General features: G+C 37.3%; 2 protein-coding genes and 1 long non-coding RNA gene across 4 annotated transcripts in view; 1 reads left to right on the plus strand and 2 right to left on the minus strand.

The window, feature by feature from the left end:
- The window catches only part of LOC126926267 (fatty acyl-CoA reductase 1-like), a 141,886-nt gene that overhangs the window by 29,610 nt on the left and 92,165 nt on the right, over nt 1-20,111 (plus strand). The window lies entirely within an intron of this gene.
- Nucleotides 8,386-9,740, minus strand: LOC126926306 (uncharacterized). Its single transcript, XR_007714477.1, has 2 exons — nt 9,495-9,740; nt 8,386-9,423 (listed from the first exon to the last, which is right to left on the minus strand). It is a non-coding gene; the product is annotated as an uncharacterized LOC126926306 (long non-coding RNA).
- On the minus strand, nt 9,854-11,061 carry LOC126926297 (fatty acyl-CoA reductase 1-like). 2 transcript variants are annotated; one of them, XM_050742591.1, is made up of 4 exons: nt 11,041-11,061; nt 10,721-10,966; nt 10,300-10,483; nt 9,854-10,029 (listed from the first exon to the last, which is right to left on the minus strand). In XM_050742591.1, exons 2-4 carry the CDS (start codon nt 10,782-10,784, stop codon nt 9,882-9,884), a joined length of 396 nt encoding a protein of 131 aa, XP_050598548.1. In that variant the 5' UTR covers nt 10,785-10,966; nt 11,041-11,061; the 3' UTR covers nt 9,854-9,881. The 2 variants fall into 2 exon arrangements, with proteins under 2 accessions (XP_050598548.1, XP_050598546.1); XM_050742589.1 differs by having other exon boundaries at nt 10,721-11,055.

A 20,111-nucleotide genomic window follows, 5' to 3' on the forward strand; every position in this document is an offset into this window, starting at 1 on the left:
AGAGCAAAACATACCAATACACCAGGAAGAAAGCTGGACGGTGGCAACCTCCAGCAAAAAACGGAAGGTAACCCCGCTCGCAAGCGCGAGGAAAATTGATACATATGAAAAAAAACAATGGCTACAAGATATCAAACTGCACAATCCATTCAGCGCACTGCCAGAAGAGGCAGCAACGGACCCAACGGAAAGTCCGACAAACCGTACACCCAAACCACCACCAATATACGTAGACGCAAAAATAATAGACCCCCTCATCGAACTGCTAAACAACATCGCAGGGAAAGACAACTACATCATCAAACAGATAAAAATAGACCAGGTTAAAGTACAAACCAACACCCCAGAAACATTCAGAAAAATTACAAGATCACTAAAGGAAAAAAATGCAGCATATCACACTTTTCAGCTCAAAACAGACAAAAGCTACAAAGCAGTAATCAGGGGACTACACCCAAAAACAAATACTGGAAAAATAAGTGAAGAACTGGCAAAAATCGGACACCAAGTAAGGTCAATAAATAACATAAACAAATACGATACCAAACAACCACTACCGCTATTCCTAGTTGAACTAGAACCTAAAAACAACAATAAGGAAATATACGATATAGAAAAATTACTAAACACAATAGTAAATGTGGAGCCACCCAGACATAAAAAAGAAATCCCACAATGCATAAGATGCCAACAATACGGACACACCAAAAACTATTGTAATAGAACCCCGGCATGCGTTAAATGCGCAAAAAATCATCTCACGACACACTGCCCATCCACGGGAAAAATTGAGGAGGTTAAATGCTACAACTGTAACGGAAACCACCCAGCCAGCTATAAAGGATGTGAAGTAAGAAAACAATTACAACGTAAACTGTTCCCGCCCCTACGAAGCAGAACAATCACTAACACACAAGCCCAACAGGACAGCACAAATCCTGAAATAATTCCAAGTACAGAGCAAGCAACAAACACCAAACCTATCAGCACCAACACCATTGGTGGTCTAAGCTATGCTCAAATAACCAGCCAATCAACACATACACACAACCAATACCACAGCAACAGTAACAATGACACTGCAGAAATCAAAGAACTACTCAAACAATCCATAAAGAACACCGAAATGCTAACCAGAATGATAAGCGAACAAAACGCAGTACTAAAACAGCAAACTCAACAAATCACAGTCATGCTACAACTAATTACAAACGTGCTAAGCAAATAATAAAAACGGACACTCTAAAAATAGCAGCCTGGAACTTAAACGGCCTACAACAACGGGCCCTCGAGACTAAAACATTCATATACAATAATAATATAGACATACTACTTGTCTCAGAAACACACTTCACTACAAAAAGCTATTTGAAAATACCATACTACACCATATATGATACCAAACATCCCTCAGGAAAAGCTCATGGAGGGACAGCAGTGATAGTCAGAAACGATATCAAACATTATCTACACGGCCAAGTTAACAAAGAATATTTACAAGCAACCACTGTTACAGTTCAAACTAGCAGCAACTACTTCCAGTTGTCAGCAGTATATGTGCCTCCGCGACACAAAATAACAACACAAATGTGGGAAGAATACTTCCAGGACCTAGGAGACAAGTACATCGTAGCGGGAGACTACAACTCAAAGCACACGCTTTGGGGGTCAAGAAACATTACACCTCGAGGTAGAACACTGGAAAAATACATTAGAAATAATAACCTCAATATATTATCCACAGGAACACCGACACATTGGCCGACTGACCTGAACAAAAAACCAGATCTTGTGGACTTTGCAGTTACAAGGGGACTAAACACAAATAAACTAAAAATAACACCCAACCTCGAGCTCAGCTCCGATCATACACCCATAATAATTGAATACAGAAACAAACCAATTCACTATAGCAAACCAGAAACACTATGCAATAAAACCACCAAATGGCAAACTTTCAAAGAAATAATAGAAAGCAAAATAAACTGCAATATCCCGTTAAAAACTCCTGAACACATAGAACAGGCAGTCGCAACATTGACAGCAACTATTCAGGAAGCAGCAAGGACAACCACTACTCCCGAAAGCAAAAGCAAAATGGCAAAAATACAGAACCCGAGAAAACAAAAAACACTTAAACAAACTTGCAAAGGAAATAAAAAACAAAATAAAGGAGCACAACGATAACGAATTCGCAAAGTTCATAGGGACACTCTCCACACACGAGAACACCAACTACTCACTATGGAAAGCCACGAAAAAAATAAGGAAGCCAATAATACCCGTCCCGGCAATCAGAAAAGCAGATAACACATGGGCAAGAAGCAACGAAGAACAAGCCGAAGAATTCTCCAACCACCTCTGCAACACATTCACACCACACATTATCAACAACAGCAACCTCAAAAGTCATACGGAGGAGGATCCACAAACCACTACTACCACAGCCGACAAGGAATACACCATACCTAAAACATCGGCACAAGAAATTAGAAACATAATTGATAAAACAAAAAAAACAACAAAGCGCCAGGAATCGACCTAATCAATGGTAAAATCTTGAAAAACCTTCCGCCAAAAGCAATAAGACTAATTACAATAATATTCAATGCAATTCTAAGAATTCAATACTTCCCCAAACCATGGAAATTAGGACAGATCAAAATGCTACATAAACCAGGCAAAGACCCGCACCAAACTGCATCTTACAGACCAATTTCACTTCTTCCAGTATTTTCCAAAATACTGGAAAAAATAATATATTGCCGGATAAAAACAATAATAGAGACAAAAACACTAATACCGGATCACCAATTTGGTTTCAGAAACAAACACTCCACGATAGAGCAAATGCACAGGCTTATAAACGAAATAATAGTAGCACTAGAAAACAAGGAATACTGCACAGCCCTCTTTATAGACATAGAGAAAGCATTCGATAAAATTAACCATGAAAGTCTACTACAAACAATTAGGAAACAATTCCCGGTGCAAATACACCAATTAATAAAATCCTACCTAAGCAGCAGAACCTTCGTTATAAAAATCAAGGACACACATTCTCAAGTTAAAGACATCAAGGCCGGGGTACCACAAGGAAGCGTCCTAGGCCCAATACTATACACATTATACACGGCGAACATACCAACAACTACCAACAGCACAGTATTGACATTCGCGGACGACACAGCTATACTAGTCAGGCATACTAACCCAGAAACGGCAGTCAAAATACTACAAGAACATATCGTAAAAATAGAAAATTGGCTACAAGAAAAACAATTAAAAGCAAACCCCAATAAATGCAACCATATTACATTCACGCTACGGAAAAAGATACCACCAAACATCCTATTGAACGGTACGCATATAACGCAAACAAAGCATGTCAAATACCTAGGACTCCACTTAGATCAAAAACTTACCTGGAAACTACACATCAAATCAATAGTAGAAAAAATACAGAAAACAAGGAGACAAATGTATTGGCTAACAAGCCGAAAATCCAAACTAAGCACAGAAAATAAAGTAAAAATATATAAAACGATCATAAAACCAATCTGGACGTACGGAATACCACTATGGGGGACGGCAGCAATGAGCCATATAAACAAAATAGAGGTAATACAGGCTAAAATCCTCAGAACAATAGTAAACGGACCTTGGTACGTCAGAAACGAAGATATACGAAGGGACCAGTGTCGGTGTTCCTGTGGATAATATATTGAGGTTATTATTTCTTATGTATTTTTCCAGTGTTCTACCTCGAGGTGTAATGTTTCTTGACCCCCAAAGCGTGTGCTTTGAGTTGTAGTCTCTCGCTGCGATGTACTTGTCCCCTAGGTCCTGGAAGTATTCTTCCCACATTTGTGATGTTATTTTGTGTCGCGGAGGCACATATACTGCTGACAACTGGAAGTAGTTGCTGCTAGTTTGAACTGTAACAGTGGTTGCTTGTAAATATTCTTTGTTAACTTGGCTGTGTAGATAATGTTTGATATCGTTCCTGACTATCACTGCTGTCCCTCCGTGAGCTTTTCCTGAGGAGTGTTTGGTATCATATATGGTGTAGTATGGTATTTTCAGGTAGCTTTTTGTAGTGAAGTGTGTTTCTGAGACAAGTAGTATGTCTATATTGTTATTGTATATGAATGTTTTAATTTCGAGGGCCCGTTGTTGTAGGCCGTTTGAGTTCCAGTTAGTTCCAGTTAGTGAGCTGAAGGAGTTGCTTAATGGTAATTCTTGCAGCCATCGCTGCTTTTCTGTAGCTGGGATTCCTATGGCACTTATGTCTGTAGTTGTTTTGCGTTTTTTGCTAGCCTTCGCTAGCTTTCAGCTTTCGTCCTGATAGTATCTTTCATATTCTGAATTGCTCTCTTCCTGTCCCCGATGCTCTTTTGTTTCTTCTGTCTCCATGTTAATTTGTTTGTTTTTTATATAATGTGTTTCCCCCTTTGTTGCTATGTTTATAGTTGTTATCTGCATTGCTATTTTACTTCCTCCTCACTATCACTTTGCAGCACTATTACTTTGAAGCACTTTTTCCCTATTCACTTATACCTGGAGAGGACGACCGTCTAGACACGTCCGTCCTCCTCGGCTGTCCGAGCAGGAGTGAAGTTTTCTTGGTTTAACACAAATTTTTTGAGTCTCTCTTTCCTTTTTTTTTATGCAGAATGTGTTCTAAATACTTAAAATCTTCTACCTTTTCCTCAACTTTTACTCTATCGCCCTAATTTCCTTTTCCTCCTTTCCTTTGGCTTCTTTTTTTCATAACTATCGATACTTCCGACTTTCTTGCGTTTAACATTAAATCTTTTCCTTTGTCGAAAGTCGCTACAAGGTCGGTGAAAACGCGTACAGTTTCTACCCTATTTTCTTAATTTCTCTGTTTATCACTTAATTCAGGATACAAATATTTAAGAAGGAAATGAAGAAGAAAATGTTACAGTGTGTAGCTTCTCACCTTGCTTATATGTGTTGTTGACCTCACTCTTGGACTATCTAAGTACTAAGTTAGTATAGTTGAAAGACTGAATGTATGAATCGTTGACGATTAATAAAATGCTCGGTTTTACTTCTTGATGTTACTCAAAGACTGAATTAAAAACAATTTTCGGCTACACAAAGACTGCGGTACCTCTGAACTTGATATTAACTCTCGATCAATTCTTTACTCAACTTAACTTATTCTTACTTACTGAATAACTGAACTCTTAACAAATTTTTAACTAATTGAACTGAACTCTGAACTGAATAACTAAACTCAACTGACTGAACTCTCCACAAATCTTTTAAATGAATTGCGCTTTGACGAAATTTACACTGAGCTGCTCTCTGCACAAATACTTACTGAATAGCCCTGTGTCTAAGTGGCCACCCTTATTTGTACTAAGACTATTATGGGCTAATTGTCAAGTGACGGATTATTCAATCATAACGCGGGGTTTTGGTTCTGCTGATGTCCTTCCAGAATTATTAGGGTTTCAGCTGATCTGGTTTTCCTGAAATTGTGATTCAAATTTCCCCCTTTTTAACTCGTCCTTGCTTCTGCATTCTTTTTGCAGTATTAGTTTCTGCTGAGGATAGGTCACACTTTTGATCACGTACACATGGTTAGCTTGTTGATGCCGGTACTTGATCTTGTGGCGCGTGCTAGTTGTTTGTCGTTGTTGATATTGTGTGAGAAGGTCATAGTATCTCATCACCCATTATCTGCTTATTATACAGTGTATTGTGGTGGGTAGAGCGCGTGCAAGGTGGTATGTCACTGATGGTGTCAGTAAACGACACCTTGTCATAGTCCCTTATTTTTTTTAATTCCATTCGGCTAGAGTTGTGGCTCGTGCTATTCGCGAATTATGACGTGTTCCTTTCACAGCTCACGTTACGGATAGTATGGAACGCGAGGCGTCATACCAGTATTTACCTATCGCAACCGACCTGGACAAGAAGTTAGCACTTGGTACTGATGAGCGTGAAGAGTACAATGCCACACCAGCACCCTTCAAGGTCAAATGTTCATAAAGACCCAGATGATTATTAAGGTCTACTTTTTATGCATACTTTCTTTCTTACTTTTGATTACTCGAATTTATTATGACCAAACATCAAACCTAATTTCATTCATGACTTTCTTTTCTGTTTGCTGCTTTCCACTTAATTTGCCATTATATAATTAGTTAGATTGTTTCTGAAGAGGTAATTTCCTCTCTGGTAGTACTTATAAAAAAAAAAGGGTTTTAATAGGTTCAAAAACCGTTAATTTCAGAGTTACGAGACGTTTCTTGTATAAAAGAGTATAGCGTATAGAAAACCAATTATTTGGTTTAATCAGTTGACGCCAGGAGATTAGGAAAATGTTAGAGATCTTTGATGATGTGCTCCTATAAGAGAACGTGCCAAAGTAAGTGTCAATATGAACTGGAAATATATTGAACATATGTTGCGAAGCTAATGTCTTATTGCTAACTGAAAAAATAATAGTTTCTCAACCTCTGTTTATCAAGACCTTTTTGTTTCTTATGATACTCCAAAAGCATGTGCCCAGCTTTTATGTGTGTCTTATATATGTATTCATAATGGTGCACAATGTACTAAAAATAATTTTTGGTTATCATATGAAAATTGCCAGACTCGTCAAGGTTTTATACGTATTAAAGGACTGGACTACCGAGAGTATGATGTAGGTAAAAGTCAAGTAGACCTTTTCATTAGTAAAGAGGCATACATCATTAATGTAATCTCCATTAGGATGTTGTACTCGACGAGGTAGGTAACGATCCGTAAGAGGTTAATCTGTCCATGATCTACGGGGGTTCACGACGGAATAATATCTGGCAGAACGAGGTATTTTGTCGATACTAATTGAATTCAATAATAAAATATGATTCAATTTCTTCTATCCTACGACGTCGATACAAAGCTAAAGAAGTGGATCGGAAGTTGCTGTATTCAATGATATAGTAGACTGTATTGCGACAGAGCGGGTATCTTTTTTCTATTTATTGGCGTGATATTATTTTGCCTTGAGACTACTTTTGATCTCCTGTCTCTGGTGGAATACGATGTTTTCAAAGGCGCGAAGGCGTAATATTTATAAAATTAGCAACTCCTGAAACATTTTAAATTAAAATATTCCTTTACCTCGTGTGTTTGTTTACGTCGACCGCTTCACACAAGGTATAAAGGACATAGAGAATCTGCTCCCTGAAAGTTTCAGATTATACATCAATCATTCAATAAGCATTACTGAATAGTAAATAATTTTCTAATCTGTGTCTAGTTCTTGTTACTTGGTATAATTTTCTTTAATTTTTGTAATTTGCAATTACACACTTTCGTGATTATATATATACATACCAATATATGTACATACCGTGCATGTTTCTGTACATAATTTATCACTAAGTAACTAAATTTCACTGAATTATATCGTCAAGTTTTGTTGTTAAATGTTACTCAATTCTCATGAAAATTCACATTCATAAAGTTCAAATATTCCTACAATATTACATAACATTATAACATACCGTTATATATTATAATGATTATTACATCATATATACATTATTCCTACATATACATTATTCATCATATACATTATTCCTACAATATTACATAACATTATAACATATCGTTATATATTATAATGATTATTACATAATCTTTGGTTTCGTCGATTCTACATAAATGAAGTCATCAAGCATGTGTTACGCATCTGATAAAACCCCTTTATCATCTGAACATGGCCCATTAATACCACAAAGTTCTCCGAACGAATACCGCACTCTTTCGATTGTAAGATTATAAAAGCCATTCGCAATCTCCAGAAATCGATTCTTCTTGTATTATCCCTCAAAGAGTAAATTTTATTTCATTTTGCGGAGTAATTATAGTCCTTAACACTTTAAAATTACAATACTAATATTTTCTTGAAAGTTAAGCAAAGTTTATCGTACGTAGCAAACTCTTTCGAACCACCTTTGTGATACCAAACTTTACTTAAAAAAGAAAGACAAAAAGCTCCTTACGGTTTATGACGTGGCACATACATGACCGTAAAAATTTTAGACATTCTCGTAGTTTGTGATATTCTGTGATTTTACGTGACTATAACACATTATATCTCTAGTTTCTCTTCGAATAATCAAAATTAGTATCCAACCCATAGTAGTTTACCACGCATGATTTATGGTCGTTATATGTAATTCCTCTTTCCACAGGCGAAGGTGAAGTAGGACAGACCGCCCCAGACATTCGAAATTTATATTTTATTACATGAGATGATCCGCAAGGTCATTGGAAGGGATATGTATGTCTTTAAAACCCGTGAGAAATTGAATGTCATTGCTAAGAAGAGACACGGAAGTACAGAAAACAGGCTTTTCGCTTATAGAAAGATATATAATGATTTTTCAGATAAATTGACAAACGTACAGTTTGGAAAAATCTATAAAATAAGGCGTATGAAGTTAGAAACTTCTGTCATTCGTATGTTATTCGACATTCATTATGACAAAAGGAGTGCGCTAATGAATTCGTACAAACGCATTTCGAAATTTCGTGAAACTCTTCTTTTAGAAGTTGTGTAAGTGACTGACTGATTGCACGATAAACTGATTGTGAATAATGATATTGAATAATATATTAACGATAAATGCAAGAATATCAGTATAAAACATGTATATATTATATCGTGATCCCTACAGTATGCACCCAGTGTCGAGAAGACACGTTCTTTCTATGCAAAATAATTTCTTAATCATTTTATAACGAACAACGAGCGAGGGCTAATACATAACTTGATAATCTTGATAACATATGTGAATGTCAAGGTTATTGGAGGTTAACACCACTTCCTACGTACACTATTTACTACTTGTTATGTGAAGGAATGTTTCGTTCAGCTCTGACTATCACGTCTGTTCGCTATTTCGTCCATGATGTTATATATTTTAACGCCGATTGGTGAAAGAACTACAAGGTTTGTGAACAAATAATTCAGAAACCAAAATGAGCTTCTAGAACTATCTTATTTTAAAAGATATTTTTTCTATCGTCATTGTCCATTGCTCAGAGGACTTTTCATTAATTTGTTGTTGTTGTTATCGCATAATGATCTCTGTACTAGAAACATCGTGGAGTAAAGATATTGTCATGTATGACAAATCAGAAACCGTGTGCATATAAATACATACATCCATATTAAGCAATGTCATAAATGAATATATTTAGAAATCAAACGAGTGGAAAGACAAAATGAAAGCAATGATGAATCCCTTCTTTATAAAATTCTATTTACATTGTTCTTGGTTCAAAGAGAAAAAGTAGCATTCAAATAGTCAGTACACTAATTATAACATTATCCATAGCAAAATTATTATACCGGATATTTTGGTGATCTGATGTATCCAGTACAACCTGAAATAACCGAAAATATATGTATTTATATTAGTTCCTATTTTGTTATAAGAAGATACTTTTATACGCACCTTGATAATCGTTGTCGGGCTGTTGACTTAAACTCTTCTTTCAGAATAAATTTCTTAATTCCCATCTGGTAAATTACACCATAATTCTCCCAATCCATATCCCGGAAATCTAGTTTGATCATATCGCAAATGGTCGTGTAACATTTTCACCTTCCCCGCCAAGTCGGAACAGTTATCCCGTTGGATAGTCCATTCGTATGTGGTGAAAAATGAAAAATAATGAGAACAGCTTATTGCCATTTCTGAGAAGTTCTGTCATTAAGAAATATCATTTTTAATTATTATTATAGATGAAAATAATGATTATCCCAGAATAATTGTTCTCGTTGTTCGAGGATCGATAGAATACTCACATTGGTTTACAACCTCGAAGTCTTAAAAATATATCTATGACGCAGGTAAAACACGCGAAATTAAACTCAGAACGTTGCAAATATATCTATTAGCTACGACTGAACAACCTGGGTACCATAGCGTATCGTTCAGTGGGGTATCTATGCTACATTTTACCATAGCATCTACCATCGGACCAAACCTAGTCAATTGGAACATTTACATTATTACAATTAATGGAATTACGCGTAAAGTAAAGTTTATTATTATCCGAGTACCTCAGAAAATATTATGAAATTTCAATAAATATTATTTATATTACTATTTTCCAAAATTGGAGTATTGGGAGCAAGAGTGGACTTTTATATTCTACATTTGTTTGTGCTTTCATTATCCACGTTTCTTAAATAAACTTTGGAATACTCTAACAATCGAATTACATTAATTCGTAAAAAATCGCAATAAATATTACTTAAAAGGGTGTGCGTTACTCGCGCAGTTGTATACTTTAACTTCGTGATCACGATGCAACGTGACATGCCATGCAATACATATTATCGTATCGACTACGAAATCGACAGGCAATATATCCAATCTTGTATCTCTCCTGCACCATATTGCTGTTGCACATCCTCTGCCGATTAGCAGAATGGTACCTGGTAACATTAAGTTGGTTTAGAAATTATTTGTGATTTTGAACTAGCAGAAATGTAACGCTAAATACATAGGAATAAATTTTCGTAATAGCGAGTAGCAACAAATTTGAACTATAATAATGATCATGTAGCGGAAAACCTCTCATTTAGCCTCTAACAAACTAACCGGTTAACTCTACTTCTGTGAAATGTAAGGAGTATTGACCAATTATCACTGAAAAAGATTTATATAAATACCTGTAACTGCAGAAATATTCTGTATCCGACCAGGACATGGCTCTTCCAAAGACGCACCAATCATGCTTGGCCGTACTATCACAAATGGCAGATCTCTGCACTTGCTTGCTACAATGCTCTGCCATATTCTTACTGAATGTATATGTGTTTGGATAAGTTTTTAAAATCTTTTTTTCTATTTTGTTGATCGACGTTTTGTAGAATTTGTCACACATATCTCTTACTTCCGAAGGTTTCAAGCTCGTGCTGCAAAGTTAGTAATATGTGAGCATATTCTTCACGATATCATGTAGATTCGCATTACTATAAGCTGTGCTAACGTAGACGAAGCTAATGGGATGTTAAATTGATTAAAGTTTAATCAATTTGCTCATGACATGCTTAAATATTGAAAGAAACAAGAATAATATTTACGAACGTGATCATCTATGAGCTTCTTAAATCGTTGTTCTATCGTTTCGTCCATTTTTGGACGTAGTAGTATAAAAATGGCAGTGATGCGCGTACACATGCGGATCAGGATTTCCAGGAAACCTTTTCCAACGAAACCGGTTGCTCCAGTCACAAGAATCCCACTACCGGCGTAGAAGGTTTATTGATCCCAAGTTCATTCGTTTTTTTATTGATTGTATCCATGTTTCAGAATGTTCGCACTTTCAGTTCCAATAACCACATGTCCATCTACCCTTACTCCTCAAGACCTTCAATAAAGCTAAGAAGTCACCATAAATCTTAGTATCTTAACAATGAGAACTCTGAAGTCTCGTAAGTGTCTTTGGTCTATTGATGATTCTTGGTTGTTCTACCTATTATCATCCACTAACGTTTTTTCTAAGCAATTGGCATCGCTGATCGTTACCCTCATTTTTCCCAATGAAAAGTGCCATAAGCGAATTCGCTTTCTTCGTACTCTAGACACACCCATAACGTTCTTTCCTTCCGTAATAACACGACAGCCGATAGTCAGTCAAAAGTTAGTCGCCAAGTTGCCAAGTTGTCAAATCTCTTTATTAGTCGCCTAGTCGCTAAATCGCTAAATCGCTAAACACATCTCTCGGTTCATATTTTACTTGCGATTTATACCTCTCGCGATACTGTAACTCATAACTTGCAAGTCACACTTACTACTATTAACATCGTAGTCTTGCTAGTAACTATTCGAGCCGAACACTTTTAACCTTATTGTAAACGACATTACAATTCGACATCGTAACATACCACGCGAGTCTCTCCGAACATTTATACTCTCTGCGAGACAAGTTGTTGGAATAAAGTGTATATTATAACCTGTTAATTCAGTGTTATACTAATTCAATCACCTCTATTATCCTAACCGAAATAGGCAATCGTTCAGTTCGTGGCGTCGATAATCTAATTGTAACAGGAATTTACGACACCCGTTGACCTGACTCCTCCGCAATCGCGTCTCTTCGCGAACGGTCCAACAACAGCAGTTTGCAATCTAAAAATAGTGTCACGCTTTAAAGGACGCGACAAGTTTCCGAATATATTCTACTCAGTTGTCTTAAAGATACTAAGAGCACGGCATATTGGGATATTCGAAATAGTCCCGTGCTTCAGAAGAGTACGACAAGTTTTGGAAATTGTTCCATTCAGCCGTTTACATTGTATCAAACATTAACGAACGAAAATCAAGTTAATCAAAACAGTTTAACGACGATTTCTTGTGGCAGCAACTACTGTATTGATTTAGATATAATTCGAGAAACTCCAGATTCGACATGTAGAATTGCACATAACGATTACGAACATCGAAGATCAACACCAGATCGTAACACTGTATACAGTAGAGTCCCCATTATCCCTCCCCCATTATCCCAATATTCCAATGTAAGAATGATTTATTATCTGAACATAATATTTCCTAATAGCAGATGCCTCTTCGATTTCACATATCTACTGTGGATATACTTTATTCGTGTTCATGTACAATGTATTCTAATGTATTCCTTCCCTTATTCGATTCAGTGAATTCTTATTATAAGACTTTAGTATGAAACTAATGGTGCTTTAGCTATCGAAACAAAACAAAACAAAAACTCGAAAGTGGTGCGAATGCTGTTATTAAATATAGGTTGATATTTAATTAATTCACACAGATTCAAGTTTTACTTTCTATATTTCACCACCTCGTACAACCGTCAGACTACGCCGAATACTCTTAGACAATTAACACGTGGTCAACTCCTAAGACAAAAGAGTGTCGTTAGAAGTCGTACCAATTTAGCTTGTAGGAACTAGCGATCACACCAACTTAATGTTTCTCAATAAATGCAATAGAATTAACAAATATACATAATGTTGGGAAAAGCCACAATCACAGACCCTGAATGTACTGATGCAATGAAATGGTTTCTTTGTGAAACAGCAAATGAAATTGTAATGAAGAAGTGCCTTCTCATGAGGAATCGCGCGTGGCATTCGATCAATGGCCTCAATGGCTCAAAGTACAAAAAGAACGTAACTCGTTGCAAATAATTATGTTGAAAGAATTATGTAACTTAACAGGCAAGAAGATGTGGAATCCATAGATGTTTAACACTAAACCTACCAGTGCTAGTCAAATTGACCCTTTTCAAACTGCAACACAAATTTAACCATATTTAAACGTTATCATATCGCTTCATAATTTCTGACTCTTCCTAAAACATGCATAGTTTGATTTTTTCTTTTATAAGAAAAAATTGTATTCTGTCTTGCCTAACGCGGGCGGTCAATTTGACATGCCGATAAAATAATTTAGTTATTCTTAAAATGAATGCAATCAGTACAAAGAAAAGGCTATCTGATGAGGTTTATACGATTTGATAAGAAGAGCGAAAGAAGCCAATAAATTTGGAATGGTATATACAGTATTGTAATCGATTTATAGAGAACTCACAAAATAGTTATAAACCTGGCGCATACATTACTTTCGCAGGAAAAAACCATGCAATAAAACTATCTACAAATTCAGATTCATTACTACAAAAAGCTTGTGAAATAAAAAATTGTAAATGTTACAAAATTACGAAAATCAAGATGCGGGAAATATGTATGCGGCAAATGTACATTTGATAATAAGATAATTTGTAGAGAATGCAATGAGGTTGAAGAAGATATGTCTCTATATAAATGAAAGTGTAATTTTACTTAAGTCTAGAATTGAAATTAAGCAAAAGCAAATTTGGACGAAATTTTCTGAAAGTTCATCATTTTATATATGTCGGAGATGAAAGAACGCCGGAACCCCTCCTTGGATTCGCGGGAATACCGTAACGTTGTAACTTAGATTAAACAAATGCCGCTCCGATTGTTCGAGATTTATGATCATGAGCTTGGGCTCGAGGCGACAATCAGTTGCCGAACGTAGCCGCGGTCAAAGGGATGAACGTTTTATCTAACAAAGGCACAGAGTAACTCTATACCTCTCATTAAAAGAAATAGTCGTAGCGACACGTGGCAGTAAATACTTCAATGGTTTCTGTCCCGCGGCCCGCCACACGCAGATTTTGTCCTCCGAGTAAGATGATCGCCGGATGTCGGCATGCCTTTGCAGTGTATGTTTAGCTAACGTGAGAACCCGCTATAAATCTTAAGATTTAGTCAAGCGAAGTCCTTCAAATAGACTTTGTTGCAACTATAGGAAGATAGGAGAAACCTATCTTCCACGAACGATGCCACCCGTCAACAACCTCCCCTCAAGGGCGGCCAGCATCTCTTTCAAAACACCGATATGGAGATCGACCAATTAGCAACAGCGCTAATTTCCCTCACCTTTGGAACGAAAGCTTTCTTTGACGAATCCGAGGATCTCATGTCCTTAGACCCACCCATTATAGTTTTCCTCGACGGCATCGTCGAGACGGAGAGTCATTTTTTCGTGCGATCTCATTGGCGAGTGACAGTAGTATCTTACAAACAGTGAATACCTCACGTCTACTTAACAAAGAGTTAGACTTGAACTGTTCGAGAACATACGTTTATCATCCCGTGATAGTAAGCAAGATAGCAAGTCGCGCCTCAGCCGAGTTGCTCTCGCCTCCGCGTCCTCGTCGGTCGGAGATTCTTCCGAGCAGGCGACGGCTATAGCGGCTGCCGCCATGAAGTCCTCGTCGCGGTGGGTCACCGCCCACCGCGGAAATCCTCTTCTCCTTTCCGGTGGGCCAGTCGGTACGCTCGCATCGAGCGAAGGGTCGCCCATCGCACCCCTAGCCGCCATCTCCAACAAAATGTAGAGGTGGTCCGGAGGGTCTCCTCCGGGGACACGCCCCATCCGGAAACACGGCGGGAAGCGGCTGGGCCACGTGAGGTCCACTATGGACTCTCCCCGCCATGCCACACACGTGCTGGTCGACCTAGGTCATTAATAACTACAGTAGTTTGAATCAAGTTTTTGAATACCTAAATATTTTGTATTTTACATTTTACGCAGTAAAATGGTTCATTATTTTGATTTTTCAATAATTTACAACCAGTCGATAGAGGTAATCGGAACATTCGCTTTTACGAGATAATTGCACGAGACATCGGTTAATTTTACGGAATATATCGGAATGTATCCATGTATCATTAACCATGTATCATTAACCATGCGAAATATTTCAGGCATTTTAAATTGTAAATGGTTAGATCTCTTGATTTTAGTAAAAAAACTGAATTGAACTGAAGTATACATGTATGATATTGATTACATTTAAAAGAAACGATGAAATGGTAGTAGAAAGGGTATTTAATTACGCAATTATTTTATTAAATTTAAGCAAAATACTCTATATCGTGATACAATATATTTCTCTTGTTATATTTATTACATTCCTTATAATTATACTTTCTAATTATTTAGATGCTGCGTCAAAATATCTCTTCGAATAACAATATAAACATTGTTTCATAAACATTCGTAATTTAAAAGGGCTTTATGTTCAGTATAGTTACAAAATTGTTGTTAATTGATCATAATAAATGTATTTTCGAGCTATCGCGGGGAGACGCAGTCGTTAGAATACGCGTCAACGGGAGTCGTAAATTCCCGTTACGATTAGAATGATCGACACCACGAATAGTTCGATCCCCGTATTTCGATTAAGATAATAGGGGTGATTCAGGTATGATAACACTGTGGCTCACAGAGTTAAAATATATATTTCCAACACTTAGTATACACGATTGAGTATATATAAACACTTAAGAACTTATCACGCTGCAATAATATAGATATGAAAGTAGCACGGTATGAGACTTAATGTTAGAAGTTAGGTGTTAGATCTTTGACTGTGGTAGGAAACTTTGAGAGATATAGGAACGGTGAGAGTTATAGGGAATGCAGGAACTCTAGTCACCGTGAGAGACGATGGAAAACTCTGAAGCTTATTCTAATGTGAATACGGAGGAAAGCTTGGTATGGGTGTGCTCTTTGAACGAAGAACGCGGATTCGTTGCTTACATTTTTAGTTAGTAAAGTGAGGGCAACAATCCGCGATGTCGATTGGTTGGGACCAATGTTAGGAAGGAAGAGAGGAGGAAGATACCTCCTACCAACTTGGGTCCTAGGCGACATTGTTTACAGGGAAACTCAGATTTTTCGTTAGGTATATCTCCGCTTTCTTCGTAATTCTTAAGAGCACATAATAAACCCAAGGACCTTTCTAAAAACCGGCCGAAAACTCTTCTGGAATTAGAAAGTCTTTTCTGGCAAACAGATGTGCTTAGACCATGTGTGCGAACAATGCAGCTAGAATTGCAACTTTATAGTGGGTCCTTGGACCTATGGAGTGTTAGAAGGACGGCAGGTAGACCGTTGGTTGGCAAGCCGCGCGGGATGGCGTGCAGATGTGTTGCGCGACAGAACAATAAATTTCTTCACTTGTATACTATATATAAATGTATCACATCTCTATATCACAAAAACTTGTGCTATTTGTACATTACACTGGAAGTATCGTTGACTTAACGCAATTATTTGATTTATGCAAAACGAAACCATAATTGTTGAATTACGTAGATTTCTTCGGAAGGTAATATATAAAAAGATCTCAACTATAACCAATATGGTATATTATTTACAAAACGTTTCCACTTAATGTTTATCAGATCCGCCTGGGCAGGCGACCTAAACGGACGTGCGAAACAGTGCTCCAGTGAAAGTGCGGCAAGAGAGAAGAGATAGGGACAAAGTTAAAGCCAAAAATAGACAAAACGTGGAATCATGCAGATTCCACCAATAAAAATAATTAACTCCGGTGAAACATTTTTCATAAATAAAGCTACAGACTCTACATATGTAGAGAAAAATGATGATATTATGGAAACAACACAATCCGACGGAGAGCAAAACACACCAATACACCAGGAAGAAAGCTGGACGGTGGCAACCTCCAGCAAAAAACGGAAGGTAACCCCGCTCGCAAGCGCGAGGAAAATTGATACATATGAAAAAAAACAATGGCTACAAGATATCAAACTGCACAATCCATTCAGCGCACTGCCAGAAGAGGCAGCAACGGACCCAACGGAAAGTCCGACAAACCGTACACCCAAACCACCACCAATATACGTAGACGCAAAAATAATAGACCCCCTCATCGAACTGCTAAACAACATCGCAGGGAAAGACAACTACATCATCAAACAGATAAAAATAGACCAGGTTAAAGTACAAACCAACACCCCAGAAACATTCAGAAAAATTACAAGATCACTAAAGGAAAAAAATGCAGCATATCACACTTTTCAGCTCAAAACAGACAAAAGCTACAAAGCAGTAATCAGGGGACTACACCAAAAAACAAATACTGGAAAAATAAGTGAAGAACTGGCAAAAATCGGACACAAAGTAAGGTCAATAAATAACATAAACAAATACGATACCAAACAACCACTACCGCTATTCCTAGTTGAACTAGAACCTAAAAACAACAATAAGGAAATATACGATATAGAAAAATTACTAAACACAATAGTAAAAGTGGAGCCACCCAGACATAAAAAAGAAATCCCACAATGCATAAGATGCCAACAATACGGACACACCAAAAACTATTGTAATAGAACCCCGGCATGCGTTAAATGCGCAAAAAATCATCTCACGACACACTGCCCATCCACGGGAAAAATTGAGGAGGTTAAATGCTACAACTGTAACGGAAACCACCCAGCCAGCTATAAAGGATGTGAAGTAAGAAAACAATTACAACGTAAACTGTTCCCGCCCCTAAGAAGCAGAACAATCACTAACAAACAAGCCCAACAGGACAGCACAAATCCTGAAATAATTCCAAGTACAGAGCAAGCAACAAACACCAAACCCATCAGCACCAACACCATTGGTGGTCTAAGCTATGCTCAAATAACCAGCCAATCAACACATACACACAACCAATACCACAGCAATAGTAACAATGACACTGCAGAAATCAAAGAACTACTCAAACAATCTATAAAGAACGCCGAAATGCTAACCAGAATGATAAGCGAACAAAACGCAGTACTAAAACAGCAAACTCAACAAATCACAGTCATGCTACAACTAATTACAAACGTGCTAAGCAAATAATAAAAACGGACACTCTAAAAATAGCAGCCTGGAACTTAAACGGCCTACAACAACGGGCCCTCGAGACTAAAACATTCATATACAATAATAATATAGACATACTACTTGTCTCAGAAACACACTTCACTACAAAAAGCTATTTGAAAATACCATACTACACCATATATGATACCAAACATCCCTCAGGAAAAGCTCATGGAGGGACAGCAGTGATAGTCAGAAACGATATCAAACATTATCTACACGGCCAAGTTAACAAAGAATATTTACAAGCAACCACTGTTACAGTTCAAACTAGCAGCAACTACTTCCAGTTGTCAGCAGTATATGTGCCTCCGCGACACAAAATAACAACACAAATGTGGGAAGAATACTTCCAGGACCTAGGAGACAAGTACATCGTAGCGGGAGACTACAACTCAAAGCACACGCTTTGGGGGTCAAGAAACATTACACCTCGAGGTAGAACACTGGAAAAATACATTAGAAATAATAACCTCAATATATTATCCACAGGAACACCGACACATTGGCCGACTGACCTGAACAAAAAACCAGATCTTGTGGACTTTGCAGTTACAAGGGGACTAAACACAAATAAACTAAAAATAACACCCAACCTCGAGCTCAGCTCCGATCATACACCCATAATAATTGAATACAGAAACAAACCAATTCACTATAGCAAACCAGAAACACTATGCAACAAAACCACCAAATGGCAAACTTTCAAAGAAATAATAGAAAGCAAAATAAACTGCAACATCCCGTTAAAAACTCCTGAACACATAGAACAGGCAGTAGCAACATTGACAGCAACTATTCAGGAAGCAGCAAGGACAACCACTACTCCCGAAAGCAAAAGCAAAATGGCAAAAATACAGAACCCGAGAAAACAAAAAACACTTAAACAAACTTGCAAAGGAAATAAAAAACAAAATAAAGGAGCACAACGATATCGAATTCGCAAAGTTCATAGGGACACTCTCCACACACGAGAACACCAACTATTCACTATGGAAAGCCACGAAAAAAATAAGGAAGCCAATAATACCCGTCCCGGCAATCAGAAAAGCAGATAACACATGGGCAAGAAGCAACGAAGAACAAGCCGAAGAATTCTCCAACCACCTCTGCAACACATTCACACCACACATTATCAACAACAGCAACCTCAAAAGTCAAACGGAGGAGGATCCACAAACCACTACTACCACAGCCGACAAGGAATACACCATACCTAAAACATCGTCACAAGAAATTAGAAACATAATTGATAAAACAAAAAACAACAAAGCGCCAGGAATCGACCTAATCAATGGTAAAATCTTGAAAAACCTTCCGCCAAAAGCAATAAGACTAATGACAGTAATATTCAATGCAATTCTAAGAATTCAATACTTCCCCAAACCATGGAAATTAGCACAGATCAAAATGTTACATAAACCAGGCAAAGACCCGCACCAAACTGCATCTTACAGTCCAATATCACTGCTTCCAGTATTATCCAAAATACTGGAAAAGATAATATACGACCGCATAAAACCAATAATAGTGACAAAAAAACTAATACCGGATCACCAATTTGGTTTCAGAAACAAGCACTCCACGATAGAGCAAATGCACAGGCTTATAAACGAAATAATAATAGCACTAGAAAACAAGGAATACTGCACAGCCCTCTTTATAGACATAGAGAAAGCATTCGATAAAATTAACCATGAAAGTCTACTACAAACAATTAGGAAACAATTCCCGGAGCAAATACACCAATTAATAAAATCCTACCTAAGCAGCAGAACCTTCGTAATAAAAATCAAGCACACACATTCTCAA

The sequence above is a fragment of the Bombus affinis genome, chromosome 17, assembly GCF_024516045.1.
Source record: "Bombus affinis isolate iyBomAffi1 chromosome 17, iyBomAffi1.2, whole genome shotgun sequence".
Taxonomy (NCBI): Eukaryota; Metazoa; Arthropoda; class Insecta; order Hymenoptera; family Apidae; genus Bombus; species Bombus affinis.

What these genes read in the sequence shown, in the direction of transcription:
- LOC126926297 (XM_050742591.1), bottom strand. Translation starts at nt 10,784, where the DNA reads ATGATTGGTGCGTCTTTGGAAGAGCCATGTCCTGGTCGGATACAGAAT. An exon ending in GAATATTTCTGCAGTTACAG is followed by an intron (nt 10,484 to 10,720) that starts GTATTTATATAA and finishes TAATGTTACCAG; the next exon opens with GTACCATTCTGCTAATCGGC. An exon ending in AGTAACGCACACCCTTTTAA is followed by an intron (nt 10,030 to 10,299) that starts GTAATATTTATT and finishes CCAATTGACTAG; the next exon opens with GTTTGGTCCGATGGTAGATG.